Raw genomic sequence first — 24,408 nt, 5'->3', positions numbered from 1 at the left:
GTCCAGTCCCTAAACATTGATGGCCTATCCTCAGGATAGGCCATCAATAGCTGATGGATTGGGATCCAACTCGCGGGACCCCCAACAATCATCTATTTTGAAGAGGGTGCAGCGCTCGTACGAGTGCTGTTTCCACTTCATTTCCCTTACTTGCTCACACTGTGAATCGCTGACATGTCCTTGTCGGCGATTCAGTGTGAGAAAGTGACCAGAATGAGGGGGAAGTAGAGCTCGTACGAGCGCTGCATCCCCTTCAAAACAGCTGATTGGCGGGGGTCCCGGGAGTCGGACCCTGACCCATCAGCTCCAGCAGACAGTGGTATTAAACTTACCCTCCTCTTCGGCCGCAGCAGAGGTCCTGACTCCATCCAGGGTCAGGATGTTGTGCGCAGCGCATAGCGTTGTGACGTCATGCGCTGCGCACAGCGCTGTGATGTCAGGACCGCCACTGCGCTCCGGAAGAAGGAATGTAAGTACTGTCAGTTACTATAGTAACTGGGGCCCGTGTAGTTAATTACATAGGCCCCAGTTACTATAGTAACTTTTAATTGTTCTGGTGCGGGGGGCGCGGGCCCCCCTGGCTTTGGGGCTCAGTCGCAATTGCGACCGCTGCGACCCCTATAGTTACGCCACTGATTACCACCTATAGGACCATCATTGAGTTATCATGCAATACAAAACCAAAAGGCAACCCACAAACAACTGAAGAAACGGTCACAGCCCAAGATAACCCTTTCTGACACCATGAGCCTACTGGAACATGAGGAGTGGGGAAAAAAGATTCGAGGAATTGACACCATTTTTCTCTGATATCCTTTCATCCTGAAGCTACTCTACTAATAATGCGAGAACTGAGGACTGCACTAGTGAACAAGGTGACCAACCTGAGATCTGCAGTGTCCCTAGCAGCTATCAATTGCCTGGTCATAATGTTCTCAACATTGCGAGCACACATGGACAGCGATCTCCATCAGAGTGTCACGGTGCTGTTACACAAGGCCGGAGTGCCCAACACCTTTATCCGAGCAGCATTGGACAGGGCTCTGTCATCAATGGTGGATAATGTCAGCCCAGGTCACACTCTAACAGTCCCAATAGAGGTAGCTGGAGAAGAAAGCAAAAAACGCATGGTATCATTAGACCACTGCAGCCAGGTCCCATCCGGTACTGGAGGTGGTTACCGCTGTAAAGTGTTTGCAGGAAGAAAATATTGGTGGACCCTAAACGCGTGCTGCTGGTAATAAAGGTAGAAGCAGTTCCAGTGTTTTGAAATACAAAAATAAATAATTTATTGTAAAAAACTACGCATTTCAACACTGAACCAGGGTCTTCATCAGGCCTGATGAGGTGCAACAGGGAGGGGTGTCTAATCCCTCTAGAGAATTGCCGTTTCAAGAAGCCCCCTAGATTCTACAACCTCCCTCCCAAAACAAGCACATTAAACTAATGGTGTGGTTCGCACCTTTCACAAACCCTGGTCCCTACTTTTAAAGGGGGTAGGGGAAGAAAATGCAGTCATGTTACCTTCAGAAGCGTCCAAAAGCCCCTTATCCTAGAGAGTGGTGTACACAGATCAGGTTAACCTCAGTATGATGGGGTTCACGCAAGCATAACTCCATATGTCCATTACACACAATGATGGTAGCCTCATGTTCAGTATACACAGTAATAGCGTTCACTTTACTCACATCCATTTATTCCACCCATAAAAAGGTCTGCAAATTTAGAGCCCTTCACACCTCTAAATCCAGCCTCAGTATATTGGGGTTCACATGTTAATCCACAAACTGGAGAGCTCCCCCAGTCAGAGCCATAAATCCTTACCATTGAGGGTCCCACCAGATGCATCCAGCATGGCAACAAGACCCCTGTACAGTCCTCTACCCATCAAATGGGGAGCCCCATGCACCCCCCTAAGAACCAGCCTTTCACCTTGTTGAACGCAAACAGCTCAATCTCCCTCTGGGGAAAGAGCACATGTGACATACCAGCGTTGCGGTCATGTAAACCTAAAAATCGTCGCCATCGCAAGTGGCCTACCAGTAGCCACAGCCATCATCACCCACACCATCTTTATGCCCCATGTCGATTATTACTAACGTGGGGCATAGAGATGTCATCAGCAGCTGCATTGAAAGGCCACAGGTGCCGACAGGCCTGTTATTAAAGTTTACCTGTTATTAAAGTTTAAAACAACATCCTTTTTAGAACACCCTGTTGCACCCATGCTGCCAAAAAATGTGCCAGGTCGGGGCCCAGGCTTCACTAAATCACTTGCTATATCATAAGTTACCAATTTGACAATACTTGTAGGTGAGAGCACTAATACATGCTGCAATCTAAAACCAGCAAACTATAAACCCATTGTCCTCAAATGTCTCTATGAAGCTTTGTCCATTATGGATCGTAATAATCTGTCAACTAGCAATGAAGTTAACACTGGACACTGATGATGGAGAGCACAGGAGCGCAATGCACAGCGGGACAATGAGTACATGGCCAGTCAGGGCCGGCCTTAGGTTGGATGGCGCCCTGTGGGGGACTCTCTATTGCCGCTCCCTACACAAACCAAAAATTAACCACATATATAGACATGCACATACTAGAACATATATACTGTACATACATAAAGACAGATATTTAGTGTCACGGACACAGGGTATGTGGACCCACTAGGCCGCTCCGCCGTAGCGGGGAGGCAGCTGACAAGGTCACAGTCTATGCGAAAGACAATGGCAGACAGTAACGCTTAGGTACCTGAAATAGTCCGGACGGTGGCTGTGGCTTCAGCATGGATGGAGGCTGGTGCGGCAGGTGGCGCCAGACGTGGCGGGCAGTATCCGATGAAGCAGAAGACACAGGACGTGGCAGAAGACACTGGACGTGGCAAACGACACTGGACGTGGCAGAAGACACTGGACGTGGCAGAAGACACTGGACGTGGCAGAAGACACTGGACGTGGCAGAAGACAGTGGACGTGGCAGACGACACTGGACGTGGCAGACGACACTGGATGTGGCAGACGACACCGGACGTGGCAGAAGACACGACTCCAATGCTGGTAGGCACAGGAACTGGAACAATACGGAATACAGGAACGGGTAATAGGGCACGGGTAACAGCTGGTACGGGGAAACACTAAGGGACCATTTGCGAGACAGACTGGGATAGACTAACAACGCTCAGGCAAGGATCAGAAGGCCTGGGGCCTTCTTATAGACCAGGAAATCAGGGCAGTTGATGATGATGACGATTTCCTATTTGCGCGCGCTGGCCCTTTAAGCCTGGGCACGAGCGTGCCGCGCACCCTACGGGACACAGCCAAACGGAGCGGAAGTGAGCGCTGGAGGGAGACTGGGACCAGCGCTCACGGATCCATGGCTGCGGGCGTCGGGAGGTGAGTGAACCCGACGGCCCGCGGCCATGAACGCTAAAGTATCCCCCCTCTTACGCCCCCTCTTCTTGCGGCCAGAGCGAGAGAGGAATTTTTTAATAAGTGCAGGAGCGCTGAGATTCTCTTCTGGCTCCCAGGACCTCTGCTCAGGACCAAACCATCTCCAGTCCACCAAATAGAAAGTCCTTCCTCCTACCCTTTTGCAGTCCAGGATCTCTTTTACCTCGAATACATCAGAAGTACCGCTGGGGGCAACTGTGGAACTAGAAGTCTTGCTGTAGCAGTTCAGGACCACTGGTTTCAGGAGGGACACATGGAAGGAGTTAGGGATTCTGAGGGTAGGGGGCAGCCGCAGCTTATAGGAGACAGGGTTGATCTGTTGCAGGATCTCGAAAGGACCAAGGAACCTGGGAGAAAACTTGTATGAAGGCACCCTCAAACGAATGTTCCGAGAGGACAGCCAAACTTTAGTCCCCGGAAGATACTCTTCTCTTAGTATCTGCCTTTCGCTTCATGCGATCTACTGCCAGCAAAATAGAGGACCGGGTCTGTTGCCAGATTTGCAGGAAGTCCCCATATGCAGAGTCAGCAGCGGGTACCTGAGATGAAGTCGACACAGGAAGAGGGACTCTGGGATGTTGACTGTACACGATGTGAAACGGAGTGGAAGTGGTGGACTCACTTGTGTGGTTGTTGTATGAAAACTCGGCCCATGGAAGAAGCTGTAACCAGTTATCGTGCTGTGAAGAGATGAAGTGGTGGAGATAATTTTCCATGATCTGGTTGATCCTCTCAACTTGCCCATTGGATTGGGGGTGATAGGCAGAGGAAAAGTCCAAACTTACATGCAGGAGTTTACAGAGGGCTCTCCAGAACTTAGAGGTAAACTGAACCTCCCGGTCGGACACAATGTGAAGAGGCAAGCCATGCAAGCGAAAGATGTGCTGAATGAAGAGACTCGCCAGTCGGGGAGCAGAAGGTCGGTCGGTCAGCGGAATAAAATGTGCCATCTTAGAGAACCGGTCCACCACCACCCAGATGGTGTTGCATCCTGCTGAGGGAGGAAGGTCTGTGACGAAGTCCATTGCGATGTGCTGCCAGGGGGCACTGGTTACAGGCAGAGATTGAAGCAGGCCGGCAGGCTTGGAGTGAGTCACTTTGTTAGAGGCACACACCATGCAAGCAGAGACAAAGTCCAGAACATCTTTAGGTAGCGTGGGCCACCAAAAGTGACGAGCAATCAGGTCTTGGGTTTTACAGACACCAGCGTGCCCAGCTAGTATAGAACTGTGTGCCCAGCGGAGAATTATTTTTCTGTCTGCCAACCGAACAAAAGTTCTCCCCGGAGAAATCAATGGTGATGCAAACGGTAACCTAAGATTTCCGTTTGTTTCAGTTTGGATTCCGTTCTTGGGTTCCCCTGATGGAAAGGTCCTGTAGCAGGAAAAACACTCCTAAATGTGACAATAAGAGAACACATATCCTCTTTGATTGGTAAGAGGGGTGATACCATGAAGAAAAGTTCCTGATCCCCTGGGGTCACTGGAGGCTGTACAGGTGGAGATGACAGTAAAAGACTGTGATCTTTCTTCCTGCTCTCACTTGCAACTCCCTCTCCCTTACACAGACACAGAACCGGGACGTTAAACTTTTCATCCTGCTCCCCATCTTTTCTTGAGTTCTAGCTTTATTTTATTCCTAAACACTTTAGGGACTTTTTTAGTCCCACTAGGGGACTTTACAGTGCAATTGTTTACTGCTAATACAATGCTTTGATATATCAAAGCATTATTGCCTGTCAGTGATAAATTGACAAGCAATCTATTAGGCCTTGCCTTTGGCATGAACTTATAAGAAAATACCCATGGCAGGCCTGGGGGTTCCCTGCGATCGTATTGTGGGATGCCGATGAGTTGACAGAAGGATCCACCTCCCTCTCTAGCCACTTGGATGCAGCAAATGCTATTGAGGGGTTAAACAGGTTGAGTTACCTCCGATCCCGATCATTGCATTGGGATGTCAGCTGTATATTACAAACAGGGGTGTAACTAGGAAACACTGGGCCCCATAGCAAAGTTTTGACTGGGCCCTCCTCCCCTGGGTGCCACACACAGCCCGCCCTTGTATATAGTGACCCCTGTAGATAGTGCCATGCAGCCCCTCCTGTAGATTGTGCCATACAGCCCCCTCCTGTAGATTGTGCCATACAGCCTCCCCTGTAGGCAGTGCCATACAGCCCCCCTTGTAGTGAGTGCTATACAGCCCCCTCTGTAGACAGTACTATACAGCGCCCCCTGTAGACAGGGCTATACAGTCTCCCCATACAGTGCTATACAGCCACCCCTGTAGACAGTGCTATACAGCCCCCCTGTAGACAGTGCTATACAGCCTCCCTGTAGACAGGGCTATACAGTCTCCCGATACAGTGCTATACGACTATCCCTGTAGACAATGCTATACTTTCAAGTACCACAAAGAGAGAAAACCGATGTGGCGCACAGCGTGGCAATTTTTTTTTCTTTTAAGTCACACCTCTAATCCCACCCAATCCCTGTCCATACACACCCGGTTCATCCCACACAGTATGATGCTCCCATAGTGCCTCCCACACAGTATAATACCAAATAGCTGACCGCACACAGTATTATACCCCCACACAGTGGCGTAACTACCGCCGTAGCAGCCGTAGCGGCTGCTACGGGGCCCGCAGCATGAGGGGGCCCGTGTTGCCCGCCGGCACGGGCCCCCACCATGGCCGGAGGCTCCGCTAGCAGCCGCTATGGCTGCTACAGCGCGACGCCACTGAACACTACGGCAAAGCAGGGAGGTATCTCCCCGCTCTGCCATTAAACAAAAGACATGTATCCCCTATCCACAGGATAGGGGATACATGTGTGATCGTTGGCAGCGATAGGGAGAACGGGGGACTGAAAGTCCCCTGAAGTTCTCCATCACAAACCTCGGACTTCCGGGGTCTGTGTCGGCAGCTCCGTAGAAATGAATGGAGCGCCGGTCGCGCTTGTGCGCATGCGTGACCAGCGCTCCTTTCATTTTTATTGAGCTGCGCAGACTCCGGAAGTCAGAGGTTAGTCATGGAGAACTTCGGGGGACTTTCATTCCCCCATTCTCCCTATCGCTGCCAGCGGTCACACATGTATCCCTTATCCTGTGGATAGGGGATACATGTCTTTTGTAGGACACACTGTAGGTCGCATTTTTTGGGGAGGGGGATGCTGTATGGCGTTCCCTACAGGGGGGGCTGTATGGCGTTCCCTACAGGGGGGGCTGTATGGTGTTCTCTACAGGGGGGGCTGTATGGCGTTCTCTACAGGGGGGCTGTATGGCGTTCTCTACAGGGGGGGCTGTATGGCTTTCTCTACAGGGGGCTGTATGGCGTTCTCTACAGGGGGGGCTGTATGGCGTTCTCTACAGGGGGGCTGTATGGCGTTCTCTACAGGGGGGGCTGTATGGAGTTCTCTACGTGGGGGCTGAATGGCGTTCTCTACAGGGGGGCTGTATGGCGTTCTCTACAGGGGGGCTGTATGGCATTAGCGCCATACAGCCCCCTCTGTAGAGAACGCCATACAGCCCCCCTATAGAAAACGCCATACAGCCCCCTCTGTAGATAATGCAATACTGCCCCCTCTGTAGATAACGCCATCCAGAACTCCTGTTGATAACGCCATACAGCCCCCTCTGTAGATAATGCCATACTGCCCCCTCTGTAGATAACGCCATACAGCCCCCACTGTAGATAACGCCATACAGCCCCCCCCTGTAGATAACACCATACAGCCCCCCCTGTAGAGAACGCCATACAGAGTCCCCCCTGTAGATAACGCCATACAGTCCCCTTTGTAGATATCTACAAAGGGGGCTGTATGGCGTTATCTACAGGGGGGCTGTAAGGCATTATCTACAGGGGGATGTATGGCGCTATCTACAGAGGGGGCTGTATGGCGTTATCTACAGGGGGGCTGTATGGCGTTATCTACAGGGGGATGTATGGCGATATCTACAGAGGGGGCTGTATGGCGTTATCTACAGGGGGGCTGTATGGCGTTATCTACAGGGGGGCTGTATGGCGTTATCTACAGGGGGGCTTTATGGCGATATCTACAGGGAGGTCTGTATGGCGGTATCTGCAGCGGGGGCTGTATGGCGCTATCTACAGGGGGATGTATGGTGCTATCTACAGAGGGGGCTGTATGGCGTTATCTACAGGGGGGCTGTAAAAAAGGCACTACCTACAAGGGGGGGGTTGTGTGACACCCAGGTGTGGGGGCCCCAGTCAAAAGTTTGCTATGGGGCCCAGTCTTTCCTAGTTACGCCCCTGCCCCCACAGCTGCCACCATACAGTGTAAAGCCAACACAGATGCCCCCATAAAGTATAAAGCCCACACAGATGTCCCCATACAGTATAATGCCCACACAGATGCCCCCATAGGGTATAATGCCCCCTTAGCTACCCCCAGTGCCCTTGTAGATAGTGACACAGTGCCCATGTAGATGGTGAACCATGTAGATAGTGCCCAAATATAGTGCCACAGTGTCTATGTAGATAATGACACACCACCCTTGAAGATAGCGTCACCCCCCCCCCCCCCCCCCCCGTAGATAGCGCCATTGGGACTCCCTCTAGGAGCAGAATTCCCAGCCAGAGCATAGGCTGGGGATTCTGCTCCCAGAGGGAAGCCCTGATGTCACTGTCCATATATGGACAGGGGCATCAGTGGCTACTCCTTGAGTGGAATCCCTGTTGCCGACTCTGGCCTAGGATTCCACTGTAGGAGGAGCCCCTGACATCAATGTCCATATATGGACAGTGACCTCAGGACTTTCCTCTAGGAGCGGAATCCCAGATCATTGGCAACGGGGATTCCGCTTAAGGAGTAGCCACTGACATCCCTGTCCATATATGGACAGTGACATCAGGGCTTCCCCGAGCACAGATCTTAAAGTAGTGCTGTGCCCGGGTAGTCCTTAAGAGCGGAGGAACTCCTTCTGCTCTCCGCTCTGAACTAATTCTGAAGCAGGTAGCTGATTGTTCCCTGCTTCAGAATTAGTGGCTACTCCTTAAACGGAATCCCCGTTGCCGATGATCTGATAGTTCCCTGCTTCAGAATTGGGTTCAACTGTATCTGCGTTCTGAGGACGCAGATACAGTTGACAGCGGGACATACCCCCGGACGCCCGGGACAGTGGGACACCGCCCGGAATCCGGGACTGTCCCGCTGAATCCGGGACAGTTGGGAGGTATGGTTAGCCTATGGCAGAGCAGGGAGATACATCCCTGCTCTGTTATAGCATTCAATAGTATCTGCGTCCAAAGGTTGCAGATACTATTGAATGTGGCGTCGCTACCACTATAGCAGCCATAGCGGCATGGGCTACCTCATGCCGTGGGCCCCGTATCAGCCGCTATGGCTGCTACGACGGTAGTTACGCCACTGATTATAAACAGTACCCACTGCTGATGGCGCAGGTACAGCTCCTGTGCCCATGGCCTCTGCTGGTCATACTATTGCAGTAAGAAAACTGCAATTAGGACGTAATAGTACATCCAAATGTGGGAAGGGGTTAAAGTAATAACTTATTACATATGTCCTTGAGAGTCTCAGAAATCTGTGAATACACAGATGTAGCAATCTTTAATAACTTGACTTTAAACGAATTAAATACAAAGTGGTAAGAAACTTTTACTTGACTTTTTCAATGGCTTAAAGAGGCTCTGTCACCACATTATAAGTGCCCTATCTCCTATGTAAGGAGATCGGCGCTATAATGTAGGTGACAGCAGTGCTTTTTATTTTAAAAAAAACGATCTGTTTTCACCACTTTATTAGCGATTTTAGATTTATGCTAATGAGTTGCTTAATGCCCAAGTGGGCGTGTTTTTACTTTAGACCAAGTGGGCGGTGTACAGAGGAGTGTATGACGCTGACCAATCAGCATCATGCACTCCTCTCCATTCATTTAGGCAGCGCATAGGGATCATTTTAGATCGCTATGTGCTGTCTTATACTAACACATTAACGATACTGAAGTGTTTAGACAGTGAATAGACATTCCACGGGATGTCTATTCACAATCTCTGCACTTCGTTACTCTGTCTGTGGTAGTTACAGCAGAGGAAGCGTGATCTCGTTGTAACCTGTCATTTACCACGTAATCTCGCGAGATTACGCTTCCTCTGCTGTAACTACCACAGACAGAGTAACGAAGTGCAGAGATTGTGAATAGACATCCCATGGAATATATATATATATATATATATATATATATATATATATTTAGTGCCAAACATCCGCCTTGTATATAGTGCTACATAGCCCCCTCTTCCCTTGTATATAGTGCTACACAGCTCCCTCTCCCTTTTTATATAGAGCTGCACAGCCCCCCTCTTCCATTGTATATTGTGCTACACAGCCCCCTTCTCCCTTTGTGTATATAGTGCTACACAGCCCCCCTCCCCTTGTATATAGTGCTGCACAGCCCCCCTCCTCCCCTTGGGTATATAGTGCTACACAGCCCCACTCCACGCCTTGTGTACCTATTGTTACACTGCCCCCCTCCCCCATGTGTATATAGTGCTACACAGCAATTCCCCCCTGTATATAGTGCTACACAGCCCCACTCCTCCCCTTGTATATAGCGCTACACAACCCCCCACCGCTACTGCTCCTTTAAAAAAAAAAAAAAGATTGTACTTAACTTGCCCTGACACCCACGACAGACGAGCGCTACACTGCCTTTTCGGCGGGACACATGTCCAGACCGGTGTGATATGATGACATCACGCCAGCCTGCGTGACTCCCAGCGCCTTATAGGCTGCAGGCTTAATGTGACCTTCAGCCTATAGTATTCATTTGTATGTGCGTCCTGAGGAGTGCTAGCGACGCCACTGCATCCGCCCGCCGCCCGTGACAGTACGCAGGTTTGAAATTTTAGTGAGCGGGCGGACTGTGGAAAGTGCGTGACCGTGCAACTGCGCACCATATAGGGAACACTGATGCTGGACACATGCTGCGCATGCACCACTCTCACACTGGACACATGCTGCACTCACACTACTCATACTGGATACATGCTGCACATTCATCACTCGCACACTGGACATATACTGCACTCACACACTGGACACATGCTGCACTCACACTACTCATACTGGATACATGTTGCACATGCATCGCTCACACATTGGACACATGCTGCACATGCACCACTCATACACTGGACATATACTGCACTCACACTGGATACATGCTGCACTCACACTACTCATACTGGATACATGTTGCACATGCATCACTCACACACTGGATATGTACTGCACTCACACACTGGACACATGCTGCACTCACACTACTCGTACTGGATACATGCTGAACATGTATCACTCACACACTGGACACATGCTGCACTCACATTGGACACATGCTGCATTTACACTGGACACATGCTGCACTCATACTACTCATACTGGATACATGCTGCACATGCATCACTCACACACTGGACATATACTGCACTCACACACTGGACACATGCTGCACTCACACTACTCACACTTAATACATGCTGCACATGCATCACTCACACACTGGGCATATACTGCACTCACACTGGATACATGCTGCACTCACACTACTCACACTGAATACATGCTGCACTCACACTACTTACACTAGACATACTGCACTCACACTGGATAAATGTTGCAATCACAATACTCACACTAGATACATGCTGCACTCACACTACTCACACTGGACATATACTGCACTCATACTGGATAAATGTTGCAATCACAATACTCACACTAGATACATGCTGCACATGCACCACTAACACGCAAAAGACCAGGGCTGGGACAAGGGGCAGGTAGAGTAGACTGAGCATTACCACTGCACTAAACAGAAGTGCTCATTGATGTGGGAATGGCACATTTCACATAACAAAAATATTCCTGTGTGACAGGAGCCACGCCCACACCAAGGAGCGCTGCCATTTAGTGCAGGGGAAACACTCCGTTTACTCCACCTACCCCTCACCTGTACCCACTGTAAACAATTAGCACTTCCCTGTAAAGGAAATTGGCGAGTAGAAGAGGCCGAGCAAAGAAATTCGGAAGGAGCATTCTGAAAACCCCGCCTTGGGCACGAAGAAAGTTTGTCCAGAACCTGTGCAAGAGGCATGCCACAAATACACCATTACCGCTGGACAAATGCCATACACCCACACCACACGCTGGAAATATGCCACATATGCAACCCTGACATGCTGGATACATGCCACAAACATATGTCACACATGTTATAACACAAACTGTTGTGATTATTTAGCAGATTTCTTTCGAGCAGTGGGAAGGAGAGAGTCATTTCCTACTGAAACAAAGACGTGTCTTCAGTATGGTTACATTTTGTCCACTCACCCCATGTAGCTGGACCCTTTTCAATCGCCACAAAATCTACAACTACAGTAGATATAACAGTCTTGGAACCTAATTGTTCCTACTGCCAGTTCCTGCTCACTAGGCCTGAACATCATGGCAGAAAGAGTTCCCCTCTACTCCGGCTGCCCTGTCGGTATGTCCGCCCCTTGATAATGTACTCCCTCTATAAGAATATTAGAAGTCGCTGAGGAGTACCATGACCATATAAAACCATGAAACTGCAGACTTAATACATTTGTACTGATCACTGAACTGCGAGGTACCTTCCAATAATATTTATAGTAGAGGATACATTATTCCTTATAATACACACCTCTACTGCTGTAGAACCTCTTTGTCAATAGTAAGGGGGAAATTCCTGTCCACCATTGATTGATATGAAACTCCCTCATCTTTTTCAAAACGAAGGTGTGCAATGTGATCTTAGTGGTGTGTTATAATTTTATGCAGCACAGTACTTTATAATACACATTGCAGCTACTGCAGAACCTCTTTTTTAAAACGACTGGGAGCAAAGTACTGCATGTCATTTAACCAGTAGTTGGCACAGCAGAAAGCACTTCCTGCAAGAGCGATCTGTGATTGACTACTTAATAAGTAGTGTCTATGTAGCTCCACTTACTCATCTCTGTATAACCATCAGTGGGTTCCTACATCCAAATTTGATCTTTATACAAATATTATTTACAGACATGTAAGTGAAAATTTCCAATTGACGGGTGTTAAAATTAATTGACTTCCCTTTACTTAATGTCCATTGTTCCATCTTAGAAACACGTAGGTTTTTATTATTCTAAAATATAATTTTGGACATTTAAAAGTGCAACAGTTAACGCATCTGTGGAGTACATCACAGTCAAAACACATATAACAAAGGCAGTGATACAGCTTAACATAGTTGTTTTGGCAGTATTTAAGGACTATATAGTAATAAAATATACAGATTGATGTATAACATCACATTAGCTTACGTCCTTCATAACAAAGTAGGACTTTTTGACACAAAATTCATTTGAAAAAAAATATCTATTCGTTTCCTGGAGAATATGGTATTGCATTTTAAACATGATAAAAGAATATGGCAGTATTTCTTCCATTACTACAACAAATAACGTTATAATAGCTGCTGGAATGTACTACGAAGTCACAATCCAAACACTGATAAACAAAAATACATTTGGTCCCTTTTCTTGGTTCCTTGAACCATTTTCCAGTTTATATTGTATCAGCTGAATTGGGTTAAAACTACATGTATTCATTTCTGGTTAATTGTTAGAAGAACAATATAATAGGTAATAAACAGCAAACCTTTATATATACGACATTCCCACGTGTGCAAGGTGTGTATCGTTGTTCCTCTATGGACATTTTAAGGTAGCACAAAATCTTTCTCAGATATAGTAAAATTCCTTTATTCTGGCATCCAATGGCCCTGAAATTCTGATATTTTGGCACAGAACTTCAAAAACATTTAGGAACCTGACAAGATCAGGAGCAGTAGTATTGGGATAAGGCCCTGTTCACATCTGCGTTGGATGCTCCGTTGCAGATCTGGCAGAGATTATTCAAAACAATAGCTCAGCATGCCGCGCTATTATTTCCGGTAAAATCACGGACACCCCCCGACAGAAAGACGATGGATACCATTAAAGTCAATAGGTTCCGCCGGTGGCTTCTTGTTCTGCTCCTCTGACAGACCACAACAATGGAACACATCGACACAGGTGTGAACATCGCCTTACTCCTCCAAATCCAAAACAATAGTAGTTTATTTTATGTTAGAATTTCATTATAGTCAGATCAATACTTTTCTAGAACTATCCCAATGATCAAAAACTTTTTTTATTCTGGCAACTATCAGGTCCTATTAATGCAAGACAAAAAGGAATTTTAGTGAAGGTTGCTTTTAGCTTTTTTACGTCATGAACTGTATAAAAATACTCATAGCCGTAATATATTAGATGAGTATATTTAAGAACTGAAAAAAATAGCAAAATGTTTAAATATTTGAAACTACAAATTTGAAATTCTGGGTATTTTTTTTTCTTTAATAACCCCTTGCTTAATGGAACTATGGAGTCTGATATGACAAGTTCATCATGGTTATTTATCAACACAGGACGTTTTTTTAAAATGCCCTTGTGGAGGTCAGACTATTTTTATTTTTTTTACCTCTTGAACCAAATTTTGCATATTTACTGAGGAAGCCTGGTGGGTTGGGGCTTTTATTTTGTCTTTCTCCTGGCCAAGAAGCTACAAGTTAAACTTGATAGAGATTTTCAACCTATGTAGCTATGTAACTAAACATTCCTGTGTATCGATATACCAGTATGTGTTACAGATTCTACTAGTATAGATGATGAAGATTAATCCAGTCCTCCTTAAAAAAAAAAAAATACGAAGTAAAGGCTTATTATGACATATATCTATGTAGTTACCGATACTAGGCTAGGACAAATCACAATCTATTTTAGCACTATCCTTTCTATGGAAACTCTAGTGGTCAATACTTTTCTGCTAAATTAAAAGTCAGTTATGTCACATATTATTCAGCTTAAATTATTATTAAATCTGTAAGAAGTACCATATTAATCCACAGAAAAATACCCTCAGCTTCCTGTTAGTTAATGTAGTCCTTAAAGTCAGTCGGATTAGAAATAACAATTTTGAGGATTTCCAAAATTCATTTAGTATTAATACGAATATTTGTGTTACTTGCACAAAACAACATTAATGATGGCGCCAATGTCTATTGGGGCATAAACCCCCCATTATGTTGACATTTGCATCTTTGAAAAAACTGCATATATTCTGAGATGTCTTCAGTCCATTTAAGTGGTTTGAAAAGTCTTGACAATTGTATAACAGCAGCTCCTGGTACAAAATATAGCACATAGAATTCTCAAGTGGTCTCTTGAAGTTAGTCCAAATAATATGTCCATTTCTTTCATATTTACATAAATACATTGGAGAAATTCAGCTGCAAATTGATGTCTGTTGGAGTCAAGAATGCCCTTGAAGTACAAAGCTACTGTTTTCATGCCCATCCACAAATGTAAAAAATATAGAGATATAGGAAAATATACTGAGATGCTACGATGTACCGTTTGATAAAATGCACTGGGAAGAGTTTAGAATTGTGGCCTCTGTAACAGGCAATAATTCCTTGCTGGTACCTGTGCTCTTGGTCTATGGTTGGCAAGGCACGATGCCCAATCTCATGTTGTCCATTGCAACAAAGTGGTTTTTCTGAGTAAAAAAAATAGAATCCCTGGACTTCACAGCCTTTCCTCTATTATTTCATGATGTGGTTAGTAAAATGAAGTAAGATACATGTATCTTAAAGGAAACTGTCTTCAACTAGATCTGATGAATCTATGCCAATGTCATCCATCATCTCAATGTCTTCAATGGTCTCATCCTCTCTCTTCACAAATGTAGAGCTGCTGGATCCTGTCTCAATTGCACTTTCATCAGATGTTTGGGAACTGGAAATGAGAAATGAATATATTAATGTTTGATAAATGAACCTGAAAAGTAGGCATGTTGTTACATGGAACTCTATGAATTTGGATGAGTACCTCATATTTATCTTAAAGATTGAAATGTTTGCATGCTGATTTTTATAGGGTATGTGCTAGGCACGTGATACTCAGAGATGGATTAAACCTAGAGACAAAGTAGACCTATGCCTTTAGCTGGCTCTGGAGGAAGAGCGCCTTCTGAAGGGAGAACTTACATATGAAAACACTGACAATCTGTGCCTACTGGCTCTTGAGATGTAAATCCAGTACAGTTGATACTGAAAAATGTATCACATTTATCCTATACTGCAATATGCACAGTATCATCTTAAAGGGGTTAATTCGGGCAACTTTTTATTAATGGCCTAACCTTAACCTTGGGCCATCAATATCAGTTCAGTGTGAGTTTGACTCCTGGCACCCCCCACCGATCAGGTGATGCCATCGATGCGACCTCTACCGTGTTAACCAGGCACAGTGCCGTACATATCCATAGCGGCTGTGCCTGGGATTGCAGCTCATTCCCATTTGAATGGGACTGAAACTGCAATTCCAGGCACAGCCTCTACGGAAGCGTGCGGCACCATACCTCTAAACTGGTATAAGGCAACGAACGCCGCGGCCCCTTCAATCAGCTGATCGGCGGGGGTTCCGGGAGTCAGACTGCCACTGATCTCACATTGATGGCCTATCCTAAGGATAAGCCATCAATAAAAAATGCCCGTAGAACCCCTTTAAGTGCTCTGAGGTGCTCTGATTTTTAGCACTAAAGATAATTGTACTGTATGTCACTTGCTACATATCTTGTCATATCAACTAATGCCCCAACAAGACATAACACCTACTGATAACCCATTCTTGACGTATTATGTAAGACAATAGTTTTAGTTCTGTTTTGAAATATAATATCAGTGACCTTACAAGAACTATAGATTTTTATTTAAATGTATTTTTATTAAAATATTTTTTTAGGGTAACAACATAGGTCAGGACATAAATAAAAAATAAAAAATGGCTAAGAGTGAAAAGTAATACTACCTAAATATATAGCGGTGAATTTAAGAACAGCTGGGTATTATGGTGTTAAAAGTCGCAAACTATGGCTGAAATTATGGTGCTATAATTTGCAACAGCACTCACAAAAAAGTGGACGGTCTAAGGCCTCATGCACACGACTGTAGATTTAATTCGTAATTACGGTCTGTAATTATGGACCCATTAATTTCTGTGGCCAAAGGACACCTTCCTGTATATTTACGGGAAGGTGCCCATGCCATAAAAAGGCTCCTCAAAAGACAGGACATGTCCTATTTTTTGCTTTTTACGGCCGTGCTCCCATACTTTATATTTGCGGGTGGCTGTCAACCGCTGGCCGTGCCCGTAATCACGGACTGTGATTACAGGAACAGTCGTGTGCAGGGGGCTAAGTAAATCTGCCCCAAAGAGTGCAAAGTATCGATACACATGACATAAAGCTGGATTGTAAACAAAACAAAAATACTATTTCTCTGGGTACTGATGTATTTAAAATTTGTAGAGAACAATACTCTGGAATACAGCTCTGCAGTTGAATATTAGTAGCCATTGACTTAGAAATAAGAAGTACGATTCACATCATCGAATGAGCCATTATACATATAAGTAGAGAAGACTGTTGACTCCTATTGGCATTGCTGAAGTCTGTCAATTTCCCCATGATATTTATTTTTTACATTTTGCATATGTTCCACAGTTTCCATAGCAAATTGGTTGCTTTTTTACAAATTTGTAATTGTCTCTGGTAACAATAGATTCTGGTTGTCACCATAGCAAGCTGGGAGGTGAACATTTATTCTAAGTGCAACAGGTACAAGACTTGTATTACATCCAAACGTCTATATTTTCATAAAAACCCATAACTTTAAAATTTAAGTAAATTACCTGTGCCTGTTTCTCTTGCCAGACTCATCCTCTGAAACTGGGTCGATGTCTGGCAGGGGAATGATGTAGCCACTGTCAGCACTAAGTCTCTGCTCATCAAAGCCGCTTTCTCTGTCCTTCATTTTGTGCTCATTCTTGTAGGTCACCCCAATGTATGAATTGTCACTGTCACTTCTCATGCGAGTGACGGCAGGATGGTCACTTTTCAAAAAGTCATGAAGAACTTTCTCATAACACTACAAAGGGTGAAAAATACATAGATTTTAGTACATGTGTTTCCATATGAGCCAGCATTTTCAATACATACAGGATCAACTCCTAACACCAAAGGCCTGCAGCCATGTCAACCATCCAACAATGTATTGGAATATTTTTCTGTCAATTAGAACAAAGTCAAGGACAGAACAATCAGTTGTATTTGGCAGGTCCCATAGTTTCCAGCCATGATCTATTGACATTATAATGTATATAGGTGCCAGCATAAAACAATAGTTGTGCATTTTCTGGGATGAAAATATTTATTAGCCATGTTGTCTTCCTTTGGATAAGCTTGTCCAGCAGCCAGTTGCTCTTCAATAGAAGTAACATACGACTGCATCTACATGCTAACATGGTCAGTAGCAGCATACAATGCTGTTATATAGCAAGGACATCCCAACTTTTGATTTGGGTTAATCAGGTCAAGTCATTGTGGTTGAGTGGCACCTTGACTGTGATGCCACACAATACTTTTCTATGGCTTAAGAAATTGCAGAAAGGCTGATGTTGCACTAAAACCTGCAGCTGCAGTCATTATGTAGCCCAGGGGTCAGCAGCAGCTGGCACATGGGGAATGGTTTCTTGGCACACTATGTGAGAACGGCACTGCATTGTGTGTTTGTCAATTTTGAACACTGGGCGGCGCTGTGTTGTGTGCATGGCCAGCACACATTGCACCACCGCACTCTCCAGGTGTTCAGCGCCACCAAGACAAAGTTCAGTAGCCGCTCTAGCCCCTGGTGTTCAGTTCCGTCAAGAAGGAGTTTAGTAGCCACTCTCTCCTGGTGTTCTGTGCCGTCAAGACAAAATTCAGTAGCAGCTCTCTCTCCTGTTTGAGCCCCCCCAAGCTGGCCAGAAAGTTTGCTGAAAATGCTGAAATAGTGCTTCTCTCCTCTCAGATATACAGGTGTATCTAGAAAAGAGATGTGCTTCACATGCACAAAATGTTACCATTGACATCAATGCCACTGTGTCAAAGATTTCAAGCTTCTGGGTTAAGGAATTTTTAGGCAGCTCTCTCTCCTGTGTGCAGCCCCCCAAGCTGGTGTTCAGTAGCCACTCTCTCTCCTGTGTGCAGCCCCCCAAGCTGGTGTTCAGTAACCACTCTCTGTCCTGTGTGCAGCCCCCGAAGCTAGTGTTCAGTAGCCGCTCTCTCTCCTGTGTGCAGCCCCCCAAGTTGGTGTTCAGTAGCCACTCTCTCTCCTGTGTGCAGCCCACCAAGCTGGTGTTCAGTAACCACTCTCTCTCCTGTGTGCAGCCCCCCAAGCTTGTGTTCAGTAACCACTCTCTCTCCTGTGTGCAGCCCCCCAAGCTGGTGTTCAGTAACCACTCTCTTTCCTGTGTGCAGCCCACCAAGCTGGTGTTCAGTAACCACTCTCTCTCCTGTGTGCAGCCCCCCAAGCTGGTGTTCAGTAACCACTCTCCTGTGTGCAGCCCCCCAAGCTGGTGTTCAGTAACCACTCTCTGTCCTCTGTGCAGCCCCCCCCCCCCCCCCAAGCTGGTGTTCAGTAACCACTCTGTCCTGTGTGCAGCCCCCCAAGCTAGTGTTCAGTAGCCACTCTCTGTCCTGTGTGCAGCCCCCCAAGCTGGTGTTCAGTAGCCACTCTCTTTCCTGTGTGCAGCCCCCCAAGCTGGTGTTCAGTAGCCACTCTCTCTCCTGTGTGCAGCCCCCCAAGCTGTTGTTCAGTAACCACTCTCTTTCCTGTGTGCAGCCCTCCAAGCTGGTGTTCAGTAACCACTCTCTCCTGTGTGCAGCCCACCAAGCTGGTGTTCAGTAGCCACTCTCTTTCCTGTGTGCAGCCCCCCAAGCTGGTGTTCAGTAGCCACTCTCTTTCCTGTGTGCAGCCCCCCAAGCTGGTGTTCAGTAGCCACTCTCTTTCCTTTGTGCAGCCCCCCAAGCTGTTGTTCAGTAACCACTCTCTCTCCTGTGTGCAGCCCCCCAAGTTGGTGTTCAATAGCCACTCTCTCTCCTGTGTGCAGCCCCCCAAGCTGGTGTTCAGTAACCACTCTCTGTCCTGTGTGCAGCCCCCGAAGCTAGTGTTCAGTAGCCGCTCTCTCCCCTGTGTGCAGCCCCCCAAGTTGGTGTTCAGTAGCCGCTCTCTCTCCTGTGTGCAGCCCCCCAAGCTGGTGTTCAGTAGCCACTCTCTTTCCTGTGTGCAGCCCCCCAAGCTGGTGTTCAGTAGCCACTCTCTGTCCTGTGTGCAGCCCCCGAAGCTAGTGTTCAGTAGCCGCGCTCTCTCCTGTGTGCAGCCCCCCCCCCCCCAGTCTATGATCAGCACTTATATGATTTTCATGTTTGCATGGCATGACGGGTACATTTTGTTTTTCGGCAGACAGTACAAAAAAGGTTGCTGACCCCCTAGCCCTAGCCTAACACAGGGATCAGGTGCCTTAACCACAGGTCAAACAACTTATGGCCGCTAGATTCTATGGCCAGATTTAGAAGCTATGTTTTTCTAGTTTGGTTAATTTGGTCTAGTACTAGGTTTCTATTATTTGTCGAGTAACACACAGCACAAGCATCAAAAGAAATGATAATGTTATAGAAAACATACACCCTCGCCTCCCATAGCTGGCAAGATAATATATTTCTCTTGGGTTGGTGTAATGCGAAATATTAAAAACACTATCCATAGGAAATATTAATACCTTTTTGTATTCCCCAGGAAGGAGGCTTTCAACTATTTCACTCAAATGTTGGAAAGAGGGTCTTTTTTCAGGCTCACTGTTCCAGCACTTCACCATAATGTCATACCTACAAAAACAAAGCAACAATATAATAGTATGTAACATTTATTATAAAGACCATCCGCTGCCAGCCTGGTGGTCAGTAGAAGACTCTATACTTACACTTCATGGGTAGCATGATCAGGTTTTACCATTCTGTAACCACTTTTTATCTTGTTATAGAATGTAGAGTCTACAACCATTCCTGGGTATGGTGTGCCACCTACAAGTACAATAATGTGTTAAAATGTGGGCTTTTCTCCCAGTGCATGATCAATTGTGAACCATATTTAAAAAAGATTGACTTTATTAAATTTTCTTGGCAAGTCATCAAGAATCTACATAGGACAATCGGGCTTCTCACGTGGGTCATTTTAAATAAATTTGCCCCAACAACTGATTGTGGTGCCATAAACAACCAAAAAGTCTATTTTCTCACATGAATTCACATTATTTACTTACCAAGAGAGAATATTTCCCAAAGCAGGATACCAAACGACCACACATCACTTAGAGTTGTGTAGAGATTATCAAAGATACTTTCTGGTGCCATCCACTTCACTGGGAGGAAAGTCTGTACAGAAGAAGACATCATAAACTTAGTGTCACACATCGAACTTCAACTGTTTTCCACACAAGTATTTCAGTTTTATGACTTGATCCAGTAAACTTTGGGAGTGGTTCTATATGAGCTTCTCAATGTAGCGAATGGTTTAGGGCTTGAAAACAAATGACATGTAATTTACTGTACTTTGAACTGCATGTACACCAGTCATTTCTGCTCTAAAATGAAGTGTGGTCATCGTAATTATAATGTTCCATCTATGTTACATTGTAAATGATGGGTAGATTTGATACATACACTGCCCTTTGATACATAATTGGAATCATGCATGATGTCTCTGGCTAGACCAAAGTCACAGATCTTCACAATTTTTCCTTGTGCCAGTAGGACATTGCGAGCTGCCAAGTCACGGTGTACACACTGCGGGGGATAAAGAAAATACTGTGTGATTAGGGTCTTTAGAAGGTATGTGGAACATAGAAGAGTTCACTCTGTGTACTGTACGTACATTCTTAGATGCTAAAAACTCCATGCCGCGGGCAACCTGGTATGTGAAACTGAGTAAATCCAGAAGAGTCAGGCCCTCAAATCCATCATCTGATAGGAGGTTTTTCACTTCTATTAAAAAGAAAGGCAAGAAAAAACATTAAGGTTATGGATACACATTTCTAAAGTAAAGCTTTTTACATATGGTTTTCAACAACTATCTATCTATCTATCTATCTATCTATCTATCTATCTATCTATCTATCTATCTATCTATCTATCTATATTCGTCATGGTTTTAAAATGTATAGTTTTGGTTAATTTATATCGGAACTTACCTGATATAGGCTTTTTCTTGTAAGATGCAGGACGGTCATACAAAGATCTCTGAATGTCTGAATATTTGGATGCCTCATTAATCTCTAACATAGGCACATATTGGGTGGTGTCCGCCTGCTTCATGTCCATATAGTCACCAGTGTTTTCAAAAGATAAAATCACATAGCTAGAATGTAAAGAGAAATTTTATTTTAATTTACTTTTAAGTTGCTAAACAGGAGTTAAAGGATTTATATGCAAAGATCCCAAAGAACAACAGTACCCTATTCCTAGTTATCAGTTCACACATTTTTCAATCTAGCTAAATGACCATCCGATGCAGTGAATACACATTGGTGCAAATCTAAAAAGTCACAATCCAGTGATGAGTTGTCATTGTCAAGTAAACATTATATTAATAGATCATATCTTACCTTCTTGTGCTCTCATCAACTGGATTCAGACCAAAGATATCAAGATCTTTCTTTGGTTTCTCTGGGTGCCGACTCTGGAAATTATCCCGATTCTTGTGCAGGTAATTCACCAGATCCCCATAAAAGCAGTACTCAGTGATAATATAAATAGGTCCTGGAAAATAAAAATCAACACATTATAGTTGTCACTTGGTTGTATTACCATACCAGCATTCAAGGAGTTCGATTTTTACTATCTTTATATCAGGTGAAATGTCAGTAAACAGTACTGGAGACTTGGGGTTGCAACCTTGACCTGGAAAAGTAATAGGGCTACACAAGAGTAGGCAGCTAGGACAATGAGAGACTGTGACCACCTGCAGTCAGGGGAAAGTAGCACTTTCCACCTGGGCAGGAAGCAGTTGAGAATGGCCTAGATCAACCCTTCCACCACTGTCTACCATTGAAAATCAGGTACCAGGTTGTATAGGCTGAGCAATAACAGTCATTTTTTCTTTCCCTTTGCAAAAAAGCAAGTGCACCACCTGCAACTTGTGTCATCGTCAAGACCATCGCTATCGCAAAAATATGTAGCGTTTGTCGTCGTAAAACAATTATTATATACCTGACTTGGTACACGCTCCCAGCAAATTCACAATGTTCAGATGAGCTCCGAGATGTGTCATTATCTTGAGTTCAGACATAAGAGCCTGCTTCTCACTTGATCTAGCAGTGGCTGTTGCGGAGGATATAAATGAATGTATTTTAGATTACTCCAGAAGTATAGCATATAGTAAAATAGATAGATGATAGATAGATAGACAGATAGATAGACAGATAGACAGACAGACAGACAGACAGACAGACAGACAGACAGACAGACAGACAGACAGATAGATAGATAGATAGATAGATAGATAGATAGATAGATAGATAGATAGATAGATAGATAGATAGATAGATAGATAGATAGATAGATAGATAGATAGATAGATAGATAGATAGATAGATTCTGCCCTGGGTGATTTTAATCAGTTCAATGCTGGATCCTACCATCCCCAGGTATATATGTAGGCTTAGTCCCAGTTCTGGGTGTATGTGCAGCGTAGGTTCCCACCTTACAGAGGTCGCCTTGTCGTGGCAGGTGGGCTAACACTTTTTGATCAAAATGTGCACTAAGAACCTCCCTATATGTAAGTAGATTTAGCTTTAGTGCATATTTATTTATATTTAGTGGTTTAGGTGGCATTAGTGTCGCAGGGTGCTGTCGCCATTCTATGTTTGCTAGATAGATAGATAGATAGATAGATAGATAGATAGATAGATAGATAGATAGATAGATAGATAGATAGATAGATAGATAGATAGATAGATAGATAGATAGATAGATAGATAGATAGACATACGACAGATAGACAACTCCAGAAGTATAACACAAATAGTAAAATAGCTAATTAGAGAGATAGAAAAAACATTTTAACATACGTTTCAGCATTTTTACAGCTACTTTCATCACAGGCTGTGAACGACTAAGTCCATATACAATGCCTTCCACTACTTTGCCAAAGGCACCAGATCCGAGGATTCGACCTGCCCAATACAAAATAAAGTACATTAACTCAATAGGAAATTTTCAAGGGACAAAATGAAAATTTGGAGAATGCAATGGATTTCCAGTATTTTTATCTACCAGTAAACGTCCTTACCGAGAACAAGTCCATCTCTTTGAAATTCCCATCGAGAATCATAGGGCAGTTGCATTGGGTCTACATAGATATATTCATGACCATCAGGGCTTATTGATTCTATCACTCGCCATCTAATTTCATACCTTGGTTTCTGAAAATCAAAGATAGATTTAATATTTCATAGTACCAACTGCTATTGTATTATATGACTATGGTGATAGATAGATAGATAGATAGATAGATAGATAGATAGATAGATAGATAGATAGATAGATAGATAGATAGATAGATAGATAGATAGATAGATAGATAGATAGATAGATAGATAGATAGATAGATATGATACATGGGCATAGCTATGGGGGGTACAAAGGTAGCAGGGCCTGGTGCTTGAGGGGGGACCAAAAGACCTTTCTGCCACTTGAGAAGACAGTAATTAAATTTACGCCACTGTTATGATACACGCAAATGTATGGATCCGAGCATCAGATCTCTTACCTGTTTCCATATGATGACAAGGACTATGAGTGAGATGATGACTATCACCAGCAATACTAGCACTGCCGCTGCTACAGTTAGTTCTGAGCGAAGAGCTTTGAAGAAAAAGAAGAAGAAATAAGAGATTAACCTACAACTCAGATCTATAAGTAAATCTCCC

General features: G+C 44.8%; 1 protein-coding gene across 2 annotated transcripts in view; it reads right to left on the bottom strand.

Moving 5' to 3' along the window:
* Window positions 1–12,618: 12,618 nt before the first annotated feature.
* The window catches only part of PDGFRA (platelet derived growth factor receptor alpha), a 32,594-nt gene continuing 20,804 nt past the window's right edge, over window positions 12,619–24,408 (bottom strand). For both annotated transcript variants that reach the window (XM_075859759.1, XM_075859751.1), the window contains exons 11-23: window positions 24,249–24,343; window positions 23,769–23,901; window positions 23,548–23,652; window positions 22,688–22,798; window positions 22,084–22,237; window positions 21,670–21,836; window positions 21,354–21,463; window positions 21,143–21,265; window positions 20,743–20,854; window positions 20,404–20,503; window positions 20,203–20,308; window positions 17,296–17,531; window positions 12,619–15,339 (exon numbers count right to left, since the gene is read on the bottom strand). In XM_075859759.1, coding sequence (XP_075715874.1) covers window positions 15,192–15,339; window positions 17,296–17,531; window positions 20,203–20,308; window positions 20,404–20,503; window positions 20,743–20,854; window positions 21,143–21,265; window positions 21,354–21,463; window positions 21,670–21,836; window positions 22,084–22,237; window positions 22,688–22,798; window positions 23,548–23,652; window positions 23,769–23,901; window positions 24,249–24,343 — 1,700 coding nt within the window. In that variant the 3' untranslated portion in view covers window positions 12,619–15,191. The remainder of the gene's footprint in view (window positions 15,340–17,295; window positions 17,532–20,202; window positions 20,309–20,403; window positions 20,504–20,742; window positions 20,855–21,142; window positions 21,266–21,353; window positions 21,464–21,669; window positions 21,837–22,083; window positions 22,238–22,687; window positions 22,799–23,547; window positions 23,653–23,768; window positions 23,902–24,248; window positions 24,344–24,408) is intronic.

The sequence above is a fragment of the Rhinoderma darwinii genome, chromosome 1 (genome assembly GCF_050947455.1).
Source record: "Rhinoderma darwinii isolate aRhiDar2 chromosome 1, aRhiDar2.hap1, whole genome shotgun sequence".
In the NCBI taxonomy this organism is placed as follows: domain Eukaryota; kingdom Metazoa; phylum Chordata; class Amphibia; order Anura; family Rhinodermatidae; genus Rhinoderma; species Rhinoderma darwinii.
Note: the sequence above shows the minus strand (reverse complement) of the source record. Positions and strands in the feature narration are given on the sequence as shown.